This window comes from Seriola aureovittata, chromosome 20 (genome assembly GCF_021018895.1).
Source record: "Seriola aureovittata isolate HTS-2021-v1 ecotype China chromosome 20, ASM2101889v1, whole genome shotgun sequence".
Taxonomy (NCBI): Eukaryota; Metazoa; Chordata; class Actinopteri; order Carangiformes; family Carangidae; genus Seriola; species Seriola aureovittata.
Window position 1 is genome coordinate 13,628,418 of NC_079383.1, and position 13,801 is coordinate 13,642,218.

General features: G+C 43.3%; 1 protein-coding gene and 1 long non-coding RNA gene across 2 annotated transcripts; both read right to left on the reverse strand.

Annotated features, from left to right (window-relative positions):
- Nucleotides 1-759: 759 nt before the first annotated feature.
- bhlhe22 (basic helix-loop-helix family, member e22) lies at nucleotides 760-2,891 on the reverse strand. Its single transcript, XM_056364950.1, has one exon. It carries the CDS (start codon nucleotides 2,556-2,558, stop codon nucleotides 1,752-1,754), a length of 807 nt encoding a protein of 268 aa, XP_056220925.1. The 5' UTR covers nucleotides 2,559-2,891; the 3' UTR covers nucleotides 760-1,751.
- Nucleotides 2,892-8,398: 5,507 nt separating this feature from the next.
- LOC130161572 (uncharacterized) lies at nucleotides 8,399-11,667 on the reverse strand. The gene is made up of 2 exons (XR_008826182.1): nucleotides 11,454-11,667; nucleotides 8,399-9,178 (listed from the first exon to the last, which is right to left on the reverse strand). It is a non-coding gene; the product is annotated as an uncharacterized LOC130161572 (long non-coding RNA).
- Nucleotides 11,668-13,801: the final 2,134 nt, after the last annotated feature.

A 13,801-nucleotide genomic window follows, 5' to 3' on the forward strand; every position in this document is an offset into this window, starting at 1 on the left:
TTTTTTTTTTTTTTACTGTAATAATAAGACATTCCAGGAATATTTCTCACACTTGTGCTGTGTTTGGTGTGGACAGCAGAGAGAGGAGGACAAAGGGCGAGGCGGTGGGAGTGCAGCTGATGGCTGCGTTGTGATTAAAGACGCCAAATTACGGCAGTGAACAGTGTCATAATTACATTGCTTAATCACATTCTGGAGCTCTAATTGCCTTAACGACGTGTTTGATTATGTGAAGCCAGGTATTACAGTCGACAGTTTTCATACACACTTGTTTTCGAATTAACATATTATTACACACCGTCATGGAAATTGTTTTAATAATCACAATAAAGGTCGCCTGAGTTTTTTTTTTTTTCTTTTTCCTGGAGCACCAACATGTTCTTGCTGCTTCAAGGCAGTGCTCACCCTTGTCTGGCCTTTGCTCCCACTACTTGTAGACTTCTAGCTCAAGAAAAGAAAAGTTTCCGGTTTTAATGGAGCAGAAAATTATTGAACAAATCCTCCTCAGGTTTCCTGACACCTGATGAGAGTCCGAGACAAATACGATCCACAACACCCTCAGGAACGACGAAGGTCTAATTTTAGAACAATCACTTGTTACTATTAATGTTATTCATTTTTAGCTTGTTAACCCACAATCAAATGTCAAATTCAGGTTGAATTTTTAGTGAGTGTATTTATCAAACAAATAAAAGTTAAAGGCAGATTCCTCTAATTCCACTTCCACTATAGTCAGATGCAGATGAATAATCAGAAGTGTTTCTGTTGTTCAAAATATTTTAATAAAGCTTTTCAACACTGAAATACATACAAATGGCCCTCTTTGCTCATATAATAACTAAGGTATGTACAATAATCCACAGCTTGACCTGACAACGCGATTAATCTGAAGACCTCGATCATGTGAGAGAAGAAAAAGCTCCAAAAAACAGCAACTAAGGAAAAACTACAATGTGCAATGTAAGCAAAAATATCCCATATAAATATCCAAATTAATAAATTACAAAAGACACAGCGAAACACCTGATGAACCTTCATTCAGGTTTTCTAAATTTTTCTGAAATTTTATTATATCATAGTGCCCCCCCCCCACCAAAAAAAAAAAAGAATTGTAATAGGCGTGCGCAACTTTTTAACAAGTGTCTGGATTAACACATAAATATCTGACTGATTAAACCACTTAACTTGTCACTTTGCCTTGTTCATGACATTCCACGTGCTCAATAGAAAAGTTCATGAAAACAGGCCTTGAACCAGTAAGCAAAAAAAAAAAAAAGTCTAAAATGTCTCTGAGGTGAATGAAAAGAAAAAAAAAATCGCAAATGAATGAGGAAGCAGCAGAAAGTGAGGTTGGACTAACTCTCCAGGAAGGTGTCCATCTATTCAAGTGAAAAGGTCGCAAGTTGTCAGGTCACCAAAATCTCCAAAAGGGTCTTAAACAGAGCAAGTGATCAACAACTCACTCGAGACTTGCAGCCACTCTTACAGGCCTACTGGACTTGTGTTTGGTCTTCACTGTCATTCATACCAGCACTTTAAGGATGATTTATATACACAATCAAGTATTGTTTGAACAAAAACGCGTTTTGAATGCATTTAGGCTAAATATTATAAAAGTATTCATCGGCATTACTTTGTCTCTAGCCTACTGACTTCAACAACAGTGGCCTCGCAGGTTTTCCTCTCCAAAAGTGTTCTTAAAAGTGGTGTCTGTTCTCTCATGTGCTTCTCTGAGTCTTTGTCAGACGCAGTTAAGGCTTGTCAGTGCACTGTTTGCAGAGGCTGGAGGTGGCGTTGTTGAATAGGGCACATTTATCGGGGCAGGAGGACGCAGCCACTCCGGTGGGGAAGGGATATCCAGGCGGCTGCTCGTATGCGCCTAAGCCGGGAGCTGCGAGGGCAGTGGTGGCCGGTATCGAGGCAGCAGAGATGGCTTGGCCCTGGTTGAGATACGCCACTAGCCTCCTCATCTCCTCCAGCGCTTGCGCCTGCATGAGGATGTAGTTTTTGGCGAGCAGCAAAGTGGCAATTTTGGAGAGTTTCCGCACTGACGGGCTGTGCGCGTAGGGGATGACCGCTCTGAGCTCATCCAGCGCGTCGTTCAGATCGTGCATCCGTCGTCTTTCTCTGGCATTGATGTTTAGCCTCAGTAATTTCTGCTCTTTGGTTTTCTTACCTCCTTCTGTTTTCCCCGCGGCCACCGTCCGCCCGTCGGTCAGAAGGACCATGTCACACCTGCCGTCACTGTCATCGTCTTGGCTCTGCTCTCCGCCGCTGCTCTCCGCCGCCGAGGTCCTGTTGGCGCTCTCACCGTAGTTGACGCACAAAGATCCGGTCGGCAGACCCAGTGGCCCCCCTCTACCTCCTGCCAGAACACCCGGCTGAATCGGGTCTGGATCGGTCTGGTCAAAGCAGCTGATCGGTGACTGGCGGTCTCTGGCTGGTAGTTCAATGCCGGCCGACGATCTGAAAGGGTCCATTTTTTTCGTGGACACGGCGCTCAGAGTTTTGTGAAAAATGTCCGCTGCGCCGCCGTTCAAGTTCATCCTCCTGTCCATAGCCTTGTGGGTTCCGCGTTGTTGCAAGCTATGGTCCCTTCTGGAAACTCTTGACGCGTCTCTGGGAGTTTCTTCCCCTGTTCGTCCTCTACGAGTTTAGTTGTGTGTCAGCGGTGAAGTTGCAGGCTTCCTGGACTTGTCAGCTGAGGTGTGGAGACGAGGAGGAGACTCGTGTAATAAGTGCTGCTCCCTCCTGCCTCTCTCTCTCTGTCTGTCTGTGATTCACCTTCACTGAATCTCCACGATGGTCCTCGTTACGCACAAGACGCCTGAGTCTTTTTACATCATTATCTCGAGGCGGGTTATTAAAAAGGATTCGCCTATTGGGACAGAGACACCCTCTCCCCCTCTCACTCTCTACCCAATCAGGTTAACGTTTTAATTAATGGCATTTAAACGATGACAAACAATACCGCGTGCACTCAATCTCCCTCTATCTGCGTGTGTGTGTGTGTGTGTGTGTGTGTCTGTGTGAGTGATGGAGTCTCTTTATAACGGTGTTATGAGAAAGCCCTCTGATCATAAAATGGCCAGCTTCACTGATTTGCTTGTGTGACATTCACGTGTGTGTGTTTCAAGAGAAAAGTTTTAAATCAAAGCAACATTTGTCTTTAGTCAGTCTGTTATTTGATATTGGGAGACAATCATTTTGTTTCAGTCAGCACTTCAGATCATTTATATTCGTTTGTGAATTTTCTTTCTTTTGTCAGTCCCCTTTTTGAGTATGATACCAAACCTTCGCTTGAACTCAGAGAAAGACTGAGCTTATTGTTACCAAACTTGACAGGTGACTTACAAACTTGAGTTACAGACTTTTTAATTTTTTTTTAATTTTGCCCCCAAAAATGAACATGAATTTTTGTTTCACTGTTGTACTTGACATTTCAGCGACAGTATTAGTTTTCCCACTCTCACCAATATGATGGCTCATACTGCCATCTACTGGGTGGTATTTTGTAGTACACATGTAAAGGAAAGTCAAACGTCATTAGGGTCATCAACCAAGCTTTATCCAGCTTTTCATTTTAACCCCATTACCCGTTTGGCATGCCATCATTACCAGATGCATGTCGTAGTGTTAAACCCATTAACAGTCATAGGAGGAAATTATACTGAATCCAAATCTTCCATTTTAAGTAATACAGCAGCACCTAACAGTTGTGAATTTGAATAATTCACTCAATATAAGCATGATAAAGCTTCACTGAAGTGCTGGTGCAAGAGGATCCAGAATGCTAGTGATGTTGTTGCACACGTCAAAAAGCATATTCTCTTTGTGAAGATGCTTGTAAATATTTAAGCCTGTGAAAACTGATGTATATAATGTCCTCTAACCAGATGATGACATCTGAAATTCGGCTTTAAACATCAAATTTATAACATAAAGCTGAACGTTTCCAACTGTGGACATGCAGTTTAGAAGACAGACATTTACCAGGCATGGAGACTCTAATGCAAAGTCTAAGGTCCAGTGTTTTTGAATCTTGACCTACCCTGAAGACTGAGAGTCAGGTTACTTCCGGGTTGTTTCTTTCAAGTCACCCAACAATCTGAGAGTGCAACTCCAAATGACTGGAGTACTCCTATAAGAGAATTCTAAAAGGTTTGGGGATAGATTGATTCATGGTGAACAGTTACTTTAGATTGACCAGGCAGTGGAGCCGTCCATGGTGCTGAACGTGCTGATGGTTCCAACCACCTGAGCTATTCTCCACTCCAGAGGAGTCATAGTTGAACTCAGGTATCTCTTAAGTTCATCATAGCCCAGGGAACTCAACAGAACACTAAGATTCAATGTGACCAACTCTGTAACCGGTTGCAATTGTGAACACAGTCTTGTTCCCCTCAGAAACTTTCAGGCTTTACACAAAAAGCCAATGCAGTAATTACTCTCCCTTAGAAGTAATTTGTAGACACTAACTGCAGTGCATTAGTGACAAACATCTCCCTCCATTTCCTATGAAGTTACCATGTCAAGTTACCATAGGAGTGTGCTGCCAACATAAAAGGTACCTTTAGCAGTGATACAATTGACCCCAGCCGTATGAAACGAGTGACTTAAGCATGGATTTCTTCACCCTTTGAGATGGTACTTTGGGAGCTACATAATGTGTAACTGGAATAGAACTTTATTGAAACGTCTGCACTGCCTCCTCCAATGTACCACCCACTGAAGATGACAAAGTTTGACAAAAGATTTGTTCCATTCTGTGAAACTATTGTATCGTGACAAATTAAGTCTATGTTTATAGACATCTTCAACTAATAGTTGTTGTATAACTTTTAATCAAGAGTTCACAACTTGTGACTTCAATTTACAGTTGAAAGAACATCTTAGCAAGTTTCTTCGTAACTGAAAAAATGTTTAAAAAATCTGGTCATTTAGAAAATCGCTCAATAAGAAACATTGTTGACTTATTATTTGTGATTTTGAGTCAGCTCCATAGAGACAGACAAGTCCTTTCTACTAAAAATTAAATAATCATCAACAATAATAAATTGGATTTTCTAATTTAATTCCAACACCCTCATGTATTGATTTCCAATGACATAGGCTACTGTAGGCATAGAAGGGTTACTGAATGGCCCTGCCGGGCACAGGCCCAGGGGCCCAACGTGTTTTCCAATGTTCCCCAACCCTGATGCGTTAAGAAAACTTTCCTCAAGAACTGTAGGGGAACATTTACTGGACACACACAGCAAACATTCCCAAACCCAAATTTGTTTGCTGGGAGCTGACATTTGTGGCTGGATAGTTAGTCAATGAATACATAGAGACGCAAAACGACCAATTATAGACACAAAAGGCAAAACAACTACAAAGAAATGCTAAAAGTGGCTTCTGTTGGCGAAGGGTTAAGTTGCATACCACATAATCGCAGTGTCCATGGATAAATTCCTGGTGGTGGAATCTTTGTTGCATACCATACCCCCCTCTCTTCTCTGTTTTGTGTCTCTCTCTAGACTGTCAACTTATCAAATAAAGGCATAATGCCAAAAAAAAAAAACTCTTAAAAGAGGGATGCAAAATCACCACAAAGAGAAGCAAATCAAAAGGAAGCAAAGAAATGTGTGTATTCAAGTTTAAGTGCTGTAATGTTTTTACCTTGCTGGAACCTTAATGTTCACATAAAAGAAATGTTTTGCAGCTGCATCACAAGCACTCAGGTCCGACACTTTGTTCTACACATTCAAGGTCAATGTTTTACCCCTTTTCAAGCATATTTCAATTAGCGTATGTTCAGTTCTCTCTGCTCAGGCTCCATGAGAGGCCATCAGGGGCAGCATACTTGAGGAGTTATGATCTAACGAGTGGCAGAGACAGTCGCTTTATCCTGAGACAGCAAGAGAACACCTTCATGGCCAATCAGGTCCAGCTAATGAGACAAGATGGGCCAGGACGGTGCCACAGCCATTACAGCCACAGTCCGTCAGCACTTTGGTAATAAAGAGACCATGAAGGCAAAACTGTGTAAGAAAAAAGAACAAGCATCAATTTAGGTTGTGATAAAAAAAAATGTAGACATAGGAGCATGTCGGGAAGTGCTCTAACTGCTCTAACCATGAATTAAACTTCCAAACTCACAATGGAATTTGTACTGTAAAGGTTGTCAGACTACACCATATGCACAGAGCCCAGCAAACACGTCAGAATAGTGTAGTGTCAGATCTTTGACCTGAATTGGCTGAACAGGATTTTGTTGCATGTTCATATTACCACCCTTGAAAGTAGACACTTACAGTAACTTCAAAAATTAATGAAGCACCAATGATGTCTAAAAATTAGAATCTAAATTTAAAAATATTTAATATACTAAATGCTTAAACAATATGACATTTCATTAGACTTTCACTGTCCATTATGCAGGTTTTCCTAAGTCAAACACTTATGTGACCAATTCTCAGTTTCCACCACAAGAGGGCAGTCAGTGACTTGTAATGGGAAGCCCAGTCCATGCTCCAGGAGCTGAGGGCAATGCAGGAGCAGGATGAACATGCTTTATGGCAGCCTTGTGGATTTCATTCAACTTTGAAGATTTTGGTTATCAGTGGAAGCCAGACTCTCAGGCTGTTGAGTCCTGATATGAAATTTCAATTTTGTCATGTGGTGCTCTACATCGAGACCCACCAGTGTACAATATTCATGACATGGCATGCAGGACTGATCTATTTATTCTTCAGGCAACCAAGTTGCAGCTTCATCTTTAAAAAGTCAGCTTCAACATTTAGATGGTCAGGGTCAGTTGAAATAATTACATTGTTGTGGTTGTTAATCAGTGTCTTTTATTTATCATTGTAATTATTAGAATTGTAGCACTTGATCATAGTCATTGTGGACTGATGAGTTTTCTTTTTTTTTTCTTTTTGGAGCCTCTATATTTAGAGCTGTGAATCTCTTAACTTAATTATTTTGGGATACAGCTGAACTCTTCACCCTGTTGTTCCAGCATTGATTGTTTTTTTTCTACTCATTGCTTATTTGAAGGATTTAGGGAAATAAAAAATAATGAGAAGGTGAAATGATTGGATAAATCCCCCACCCCCACATCAGGCCCTTCTTCCATCCATTCGTCACTCCTCTTGTCATTCTCAGCGATGATATGCACAAACCCATGTCATAAATCAAGATCTGATTATTGTCTGCTGTCAAAGCTAAATGGAACCTGTGTCTTTCTCCATGTAATGCAAAGAAACGTGCAGTGTTGGGTGACAACACAAATGCAATGAATTTAAAAAAAAAAAATCTTACATAGCTTAGATGGTGAGAAGTATAGTTTCAATATCTTATCACAATTTCTCTTGTTGTGTATCAAACTCTCGCCTCCATCATGGACTGATGGTGAGGGCGGCGCCCATCTACGCCACTAGGTGACAGACTAAGACAGGAAGACGTTATTTCTCCCGGCGCAAATGCCATAAGACTCTTACAGCTACTGAACTCTATTCATCAGTTTTTTGTTGGACAACATTTCCAACCCTCTTTATATTAATTTAATCGGCCATTTGAGTTCGTATCCGTAGAGTTACTCAGTCCAGCTCCTCATTTACATTCCATATTGGCCCCGTTCTTATGGAAATTAATATGCAGATCAAATAAATCATAATTTATTATCCTTGTCGTGCAGGGGCTTTTTAGGTTATTGCAAGAAGGCGGAAATGGATCTGCTTCACTGCGAACACGACCATTTTAACAAGTCATTTTTCCTCGAGCAAGAGGGAGAAAAAAACTGATCTGCCAGAACAAGATGTTCACTTGTTTCCACAGGAGATCTGCTCAACTGTCGAATCAAGCGACAATAATTTAGATTTAATCAGAGGAGAGCTTCTATTTTATTATTTGGCTGTGTTAGTGTAAAAAAAAACTGAACCAAGCTTAACCGCAGTGGAAGCAGATACATCACTGTCACTCCGTTTGCAGATTTCCCCACCACTTTAATTTTAGAAAATAAGCTCTTAAGTAGAACTGCTAGATGCAATGACTGCTCTACAGTACATGTTTTTCTTCTATCTTCTAACATCCTCGCTTGTGTGTGTGTGTGCGTGTGTGTGTCTGTGAGTGTGTGTGTGTCTGTGTTTTTATGTCGGGGAGCCGGGCTACATTCCTGCACTACAGTAAAATAGTCGAGCTATTTCTGCCTCTGCGCTGCAGACGAGTGAAACAAAAGGCTGATCGGTGGTGCGTAAATTTCAGCACCACAGAAGGTGGACAGCGCTCCCAGGCAGCCTGTGTGTAGATGGACAGCTCCCACCGACACACACATACACACACACACACACACACACACGTACACACTGGAGCCATCACACGGATGTTCACATGAAAAACCAGATCTTTAAAAATCATTGTGTGTATTTGTTTTATTTTCTTGAAGGGGGGAGGAAACAGTACATAATTAATACGTTACAGTTTGAAACGACAGAAGCAAACCTTCACTGTGAGAGCGACACCAAGAGTGTTTTTCAAAATGTCAACAGTAAAAAGAGGTGCTGTGTTTCTTGGTTTTGTAGACATCTGAAGAAAGAGGGATCATCTCTTGGCATTCACCGCGTGCCTTAATTGTAAGACATTAAATCAAGGTCCGCTGTGAACACGGAGAGACACAACCCGCTCGTCTCTGTGTGTGTGTGTGCGCATGTGTGTGTGTGCCCGTCCACCAGCTGCATTCACTCTACTGTAGGAAACGGGCAGACAGCTGGAACCTTTCCCTGAAAGCTGTTATTATAAATATCAAATTATTCTGCAGCCTGTGAGGCCTGTGTTGTGTGACTAAAAACTGTACTGGGGTGACAAGTTTGGCCAAAAATGGAAATTAAAAAAAATCCCAAGCATCTCACAGGGTCCAAAGAGATCAAATCCTCTCCCGGTTGTGGTGCAGGCCTACCTTTATATTGTTAAAAAAAAACAAAAAAAAACATTCAATTGGAGAAAATGAGGTTAAGATATAGGTATGACTTAATATAAAAAATAATGCCAGCAGGTAGTTTTGCGGGCAAAATGATCAGCATACGTCCCAGGCCGCTATTGCAGGCGAAAAAGGACTCCGTTTGATCTGTGTCCGTCGACTGCTTTGTCCAAAACTGCAGAAAGCATAAAAGTCCTCCATTATCCCATAATGCACCTACAAAAAAGAAAACACAAAAATGCGTCATGAACTTCACAGGCTATAGGACTGCAGGTGACACAATCTCATATTCCACATTGACCTGTTTAAAACCAGCTGGCATCCACGAAACAGAAATAAAAGTCACTGTCCACGTCCAAAATATTGATTTTCCTATAGTCACATAACGCACGCAGTTTTTTTTTCTCCCACATACACACAAACACACACCAGCCTGCAGCCTACTTGCGGGTCACACGGTAAAACTGCCGCAAATCGCAAATGGGGCAGCTGAAGAGCCTTGGTAAACTGCGGGTGTCCTGAACGCAGCGGTGCTCTATGTTATACCCTATATGCGTCCACGCGCGCGTTTCTCCCCCAGCAGCAAAGTGACCGGACAGCGACACGAGCTGTGCAGCGCGAGCCCAGCACCAACACCGCCTAAATGGGACTGATCTCTCTCCGTCCGGTCTTTTCCTCTGACTTTGGGATTAATGGTGCTCCAGCCAAACAAATGAGGCATCTGCCTTCAGCACAAGAGGATTGGGACGAGGGGGGGTTGGGGAGGGGGGGGGGTGCTGACGTCACCGGGCAAACAGATGTTCCTCTATATTACCCAGCGTCCTCCTGCTGGATCACTACCCTGTGTCCTTGAAACTAGGAGGGAAATTGACGACTTCCCATTCGGAGTATTAACGTTTATCGCCGAAATGTGTTAATAGTTCTGCAGTTGACTGGTGAACTGTCTCTCTTTCTGTGTGTGTGTGTGTGTGTGTGTGTGTGTGTGTGTGTGTGTGTGTGTGTGTGTGTGTGTGTGTGTGTGTGTGTGTGTGTGTGTGTGTTCGCGCGCGCGCGCGCGTCTGTAGCCTACGTACGGGCCGAGGCAGAGGAAATGCCAACAATGGCCCCGCAAATTGTGAAGCCCTAAATCTGGCATTGGCTGTGAACGGTTATGCAACATTGCACTATTCAAAAAAAAAAAAAAAAAAGAGAACACACGTGTACGTACACTCACACAAATAGACTCACACTCATGCACGGGCATGCGCACATGCACCCTCCCCTGCACACACTTAGACACACACACAGGGATGAGGGAGGGATGCTCGTGTCATCCTGAGCCTGCTGGTTTGATGTGAGTGCACAAATACTGTATTTTGCTCAATGTGATGAGCTGCAACTCTTTTTTTTTCTATCCTTGAAATAAGAGTTTCAGTAAATGACAGTAAATGAGACTAAAACACACTAAACTGATGGACTGTGCTCCATCTGTCATGATGGGATTATATAACGTGCATACTAAGTGTGATGGCAAAGTGCAGTACATTCTGTGCTTAGAGATGTATTTAGGCTAAATTACTTTCATACTAATTGCCTTATTGTATGGGGGACTGACACAGATCCTGATCCGCCGAGATCAATGTAATTCTAATCCAGTTTAATCTGCAGTGATTCAGACTAGAGAGAACCTATTGATTTGCATATCTACTAATGCAGTCTAAAAACTGCTTCAATGAAAATGAAGTCAATGCTGTCTAATCACAATTAGGACGCGCATACCTGCCTTCCAATCTGAGCCTGACGGAGCTCCTGAGCTCACCAGAACTGGGGCCAATTCTGCCTCTGACAGCCCATGTTTAACCATTAAAGAGCAGAAATCCACCGCGTGAAAAGCAGAGCAGTGTAAATGAAGAGGCGCAGGCTCGTACATATGGTAATTGCAATGCATTACCCACTCGCTAGAATCGAGAGGAGAGGGGATGCAGAAACAAAGGGAATCGCCATTTTAGACGGAAACGTCCCCATCCCCTGAAAACCGGGCGAGATCTCGTATCGGCCATCGTTTGGAGCTACATCACGGGGCTTGTCAGCGCATCACCATATTCCGGGTCCCTCTATGAATCGGTGCCACCGACAGGAACACGACCCCTATTGTCCTTAAGCACCGCGCAATGAACAAACGACGTGGCTCAGAAACGCACCGTCCCCTTTATCCTTCTTATTGATTATGCAAACGTCGGTTTGCTTGTTCTCTCCTGTCGCCGCTTTTTGTTACAGCCCTCTGCCCTAAAGTGGTTTGTTCCCTATAGCTCGCAATAACAATGGCAAGTGCAACGTGCATGGGGAAGCGTACAGGACCGTTATCCACCTATAGACACAAAATGATCACAATTCTCCTTTAACCTACTGAAACAGGCCTGAACGTTTCACCAACGCTTGAAGCGAAATATAATTCTAACTGGTGAAAATCAAAGGCTCGAACATGAAGCAAACGCAGACATAAGATACTCACCATGATATGGTCCACGCCATATGGTGGTACACCGCGCTCTGCTAATATGTATCCGTGCTCTGCTGTTTTTTTTTTTTTCACTTCACTCTAGCTTTGTTACTTCACTGCAGATCTTTACATCATGGAGGCAGTCGCTTGTATTCCCGGTTCCTTTCGGCGTAGCGGTGGACAAGCAAAGACTCCGTTTGGCGAGAAGCTGATACTACCAATGAGAGCGATGCTGTAGCCTCTGCAAAGCATGGCTGCGCTTTCTCGCTTTTTTTTCAAAAGAGGGCAGGTCGTTCTGTGCATTACAATGAGTAAAATCTCTCTCTCTCTCTCTTTTTCCTCTCTCTCTCTCTCCTCACATGCACACGCGCACACACAAGCATTTATACATACAAATGCGCGCTCACTCACACTGACACGCAAATATATCCTATGCGCGCTCTGGAAAATCCGAAGTATTTTTATCATTTTTATTCTTTTTTTCTTTTTTTTATTGTTATTTTCATGCATGTTGTTAAACTGCCGTCCAGTGAGCAGTGAAACACCACAGCAAGTGCAGGTCTGCTGTAGTTTATATGTGCAGCAATAACTATTCTATAATGTAGCGGAGCTCTACATTAGGATAATATGTGCAGTAGATTCGTCGCCTTACCGGGCCACAATTAATCATGTTTAATGCCGTTTGTCTTGAAAGGTCCATTAGTGCGTTGCAGTATCAAGCACCAGGACGCTGGATTACAACTCAGTTTCTATAGATTGTGTTAGTCCTATTGTATGAAAAGCCTGCCCAGATAAACTGAGCGGTCCTGTGCACTATTAGTGAGGAAAACATGTGTTTCTGTTTGGTTTGCGGTGTGTTAACAGGCCTGACGATGCAGATACTTCAAACCTCTCACTGTTTGGCGGTAAAAAAAATAGGTTAAACATTTTCTTCTCGCATTTGTATTTCTGTCCGCACACTTCTCTTGACATTTAGGCTCCTTCTGCTTCACCGGTTTTAACATGCAAGAGGACTGAGGCTGTGCAGTTTAGGGAGTCTTGCTTGGGCGTTCAACATTGAGGCAGTAATTGATTGAAGCAAGTGGCAGTCCTGCACTGCTCGTTTGTATCCCCTTCACTTCCTGCAGTGACTGACTCCCAGGCAAAGATCCAATCTAAACCAGGGCCCCATGGATGATGTCATTTGAGTAACCTCACTCACCCTGTAGTCAAGGCGGAACACGCGGGCCTGCTAATGCCTACTTACCTCCAACCTATTAATATATATCTGATTCCAGCATTAGAAATAGCCTGTAGGTGTTATTCACGGTCTACTTTTTTCCGAGTCCTCTCCTTCTGTCATCTCATCCTCTGCGCATCCCATTGTCTCTTTCACAGTTTCACTCTGTTACTGTTTTATTGTTTCACTCTGTTACAGTTTTGGCCTTTGACGGCTGCAAGAACCCAGTCAGTGCAATGATGCAACGTCGGCGTGTGATGCAACGTGGGTGAACATACCACTAACAGCGTTAACGTTTTGTCAACATTGTTATTCTTCATTTAAAGGGGTTAGAGAGAAAGTCTGCCGGGGTTTGCATCAGGCTACATATAGAGGGAAGTTTGAAAGCTGCTTTTTCTCTGGCAGAGAGGGGGGTAAAGCTATTGTTCCCGCTGAAACAATGGGAGCTGCGGGGCGACATGCAGCGGTGCGCACATGAATGGCAGGGCTCTGGGATGTGTGTGGGTCAGTGGCCCGGGGTCTCCGTCCCAAAGCCTCTTTCCCAGCGCCTCACAATGAACCTGCACAAGGTCGGGGCTCCTAGGGGTCACAGGCCACCCCCTTTTGTCCCGCACTTCAAAACACATAAACATTTATTAATCAAGGGGCAGCCACTGTTGGAAAAAAACAGGGGTTAGAGAGGGGGGCGACAAAGGGGGGGGGGGGGGGGGGGAGTGGGGGAGAAAGAAAGAAAGAAAGAAAGAACTAGTGGCTGCAGATGCAAATTCCATCATTTGGTCGAGGTGGAAGTTTGTAAAAGTTGCAGCCTAATAGTGGGAGTTGGGGCTCTGTGCAGCAGCCAGCCGGCGGGTGGAAACACACAGGACTGTTTGGACTTATTATTAAACTGCACCTCTCCATCTGTTTGACTCTTCTGCTGGAAATGCGTTCAACATCTCTGGAATGGGATTTCTTTCGCACACTGACACGTTGTTCTCCACACCTGAGGACTCAAAAGGACAAAAAAAAAGAAAAAAAGAAGGGGGGGTTATAACCGCCTGCACAGCAACTGAACCCAACTGACGAAACTGCATAAAATCATGTAGTCAGTGGCAGCGCATTATCAAACATCAAAACACTCGCAGGCTGCAGGATCGAAACG

Coding starts and splice junctions, on each gene's coding strand:
- bhlhe22 (XM_056364950.1), bottom strand. CDS start 2,558: ATGGACAGGAGGATGAACTTGAACGGCGGCGCAGCGGACATTTTTCAC.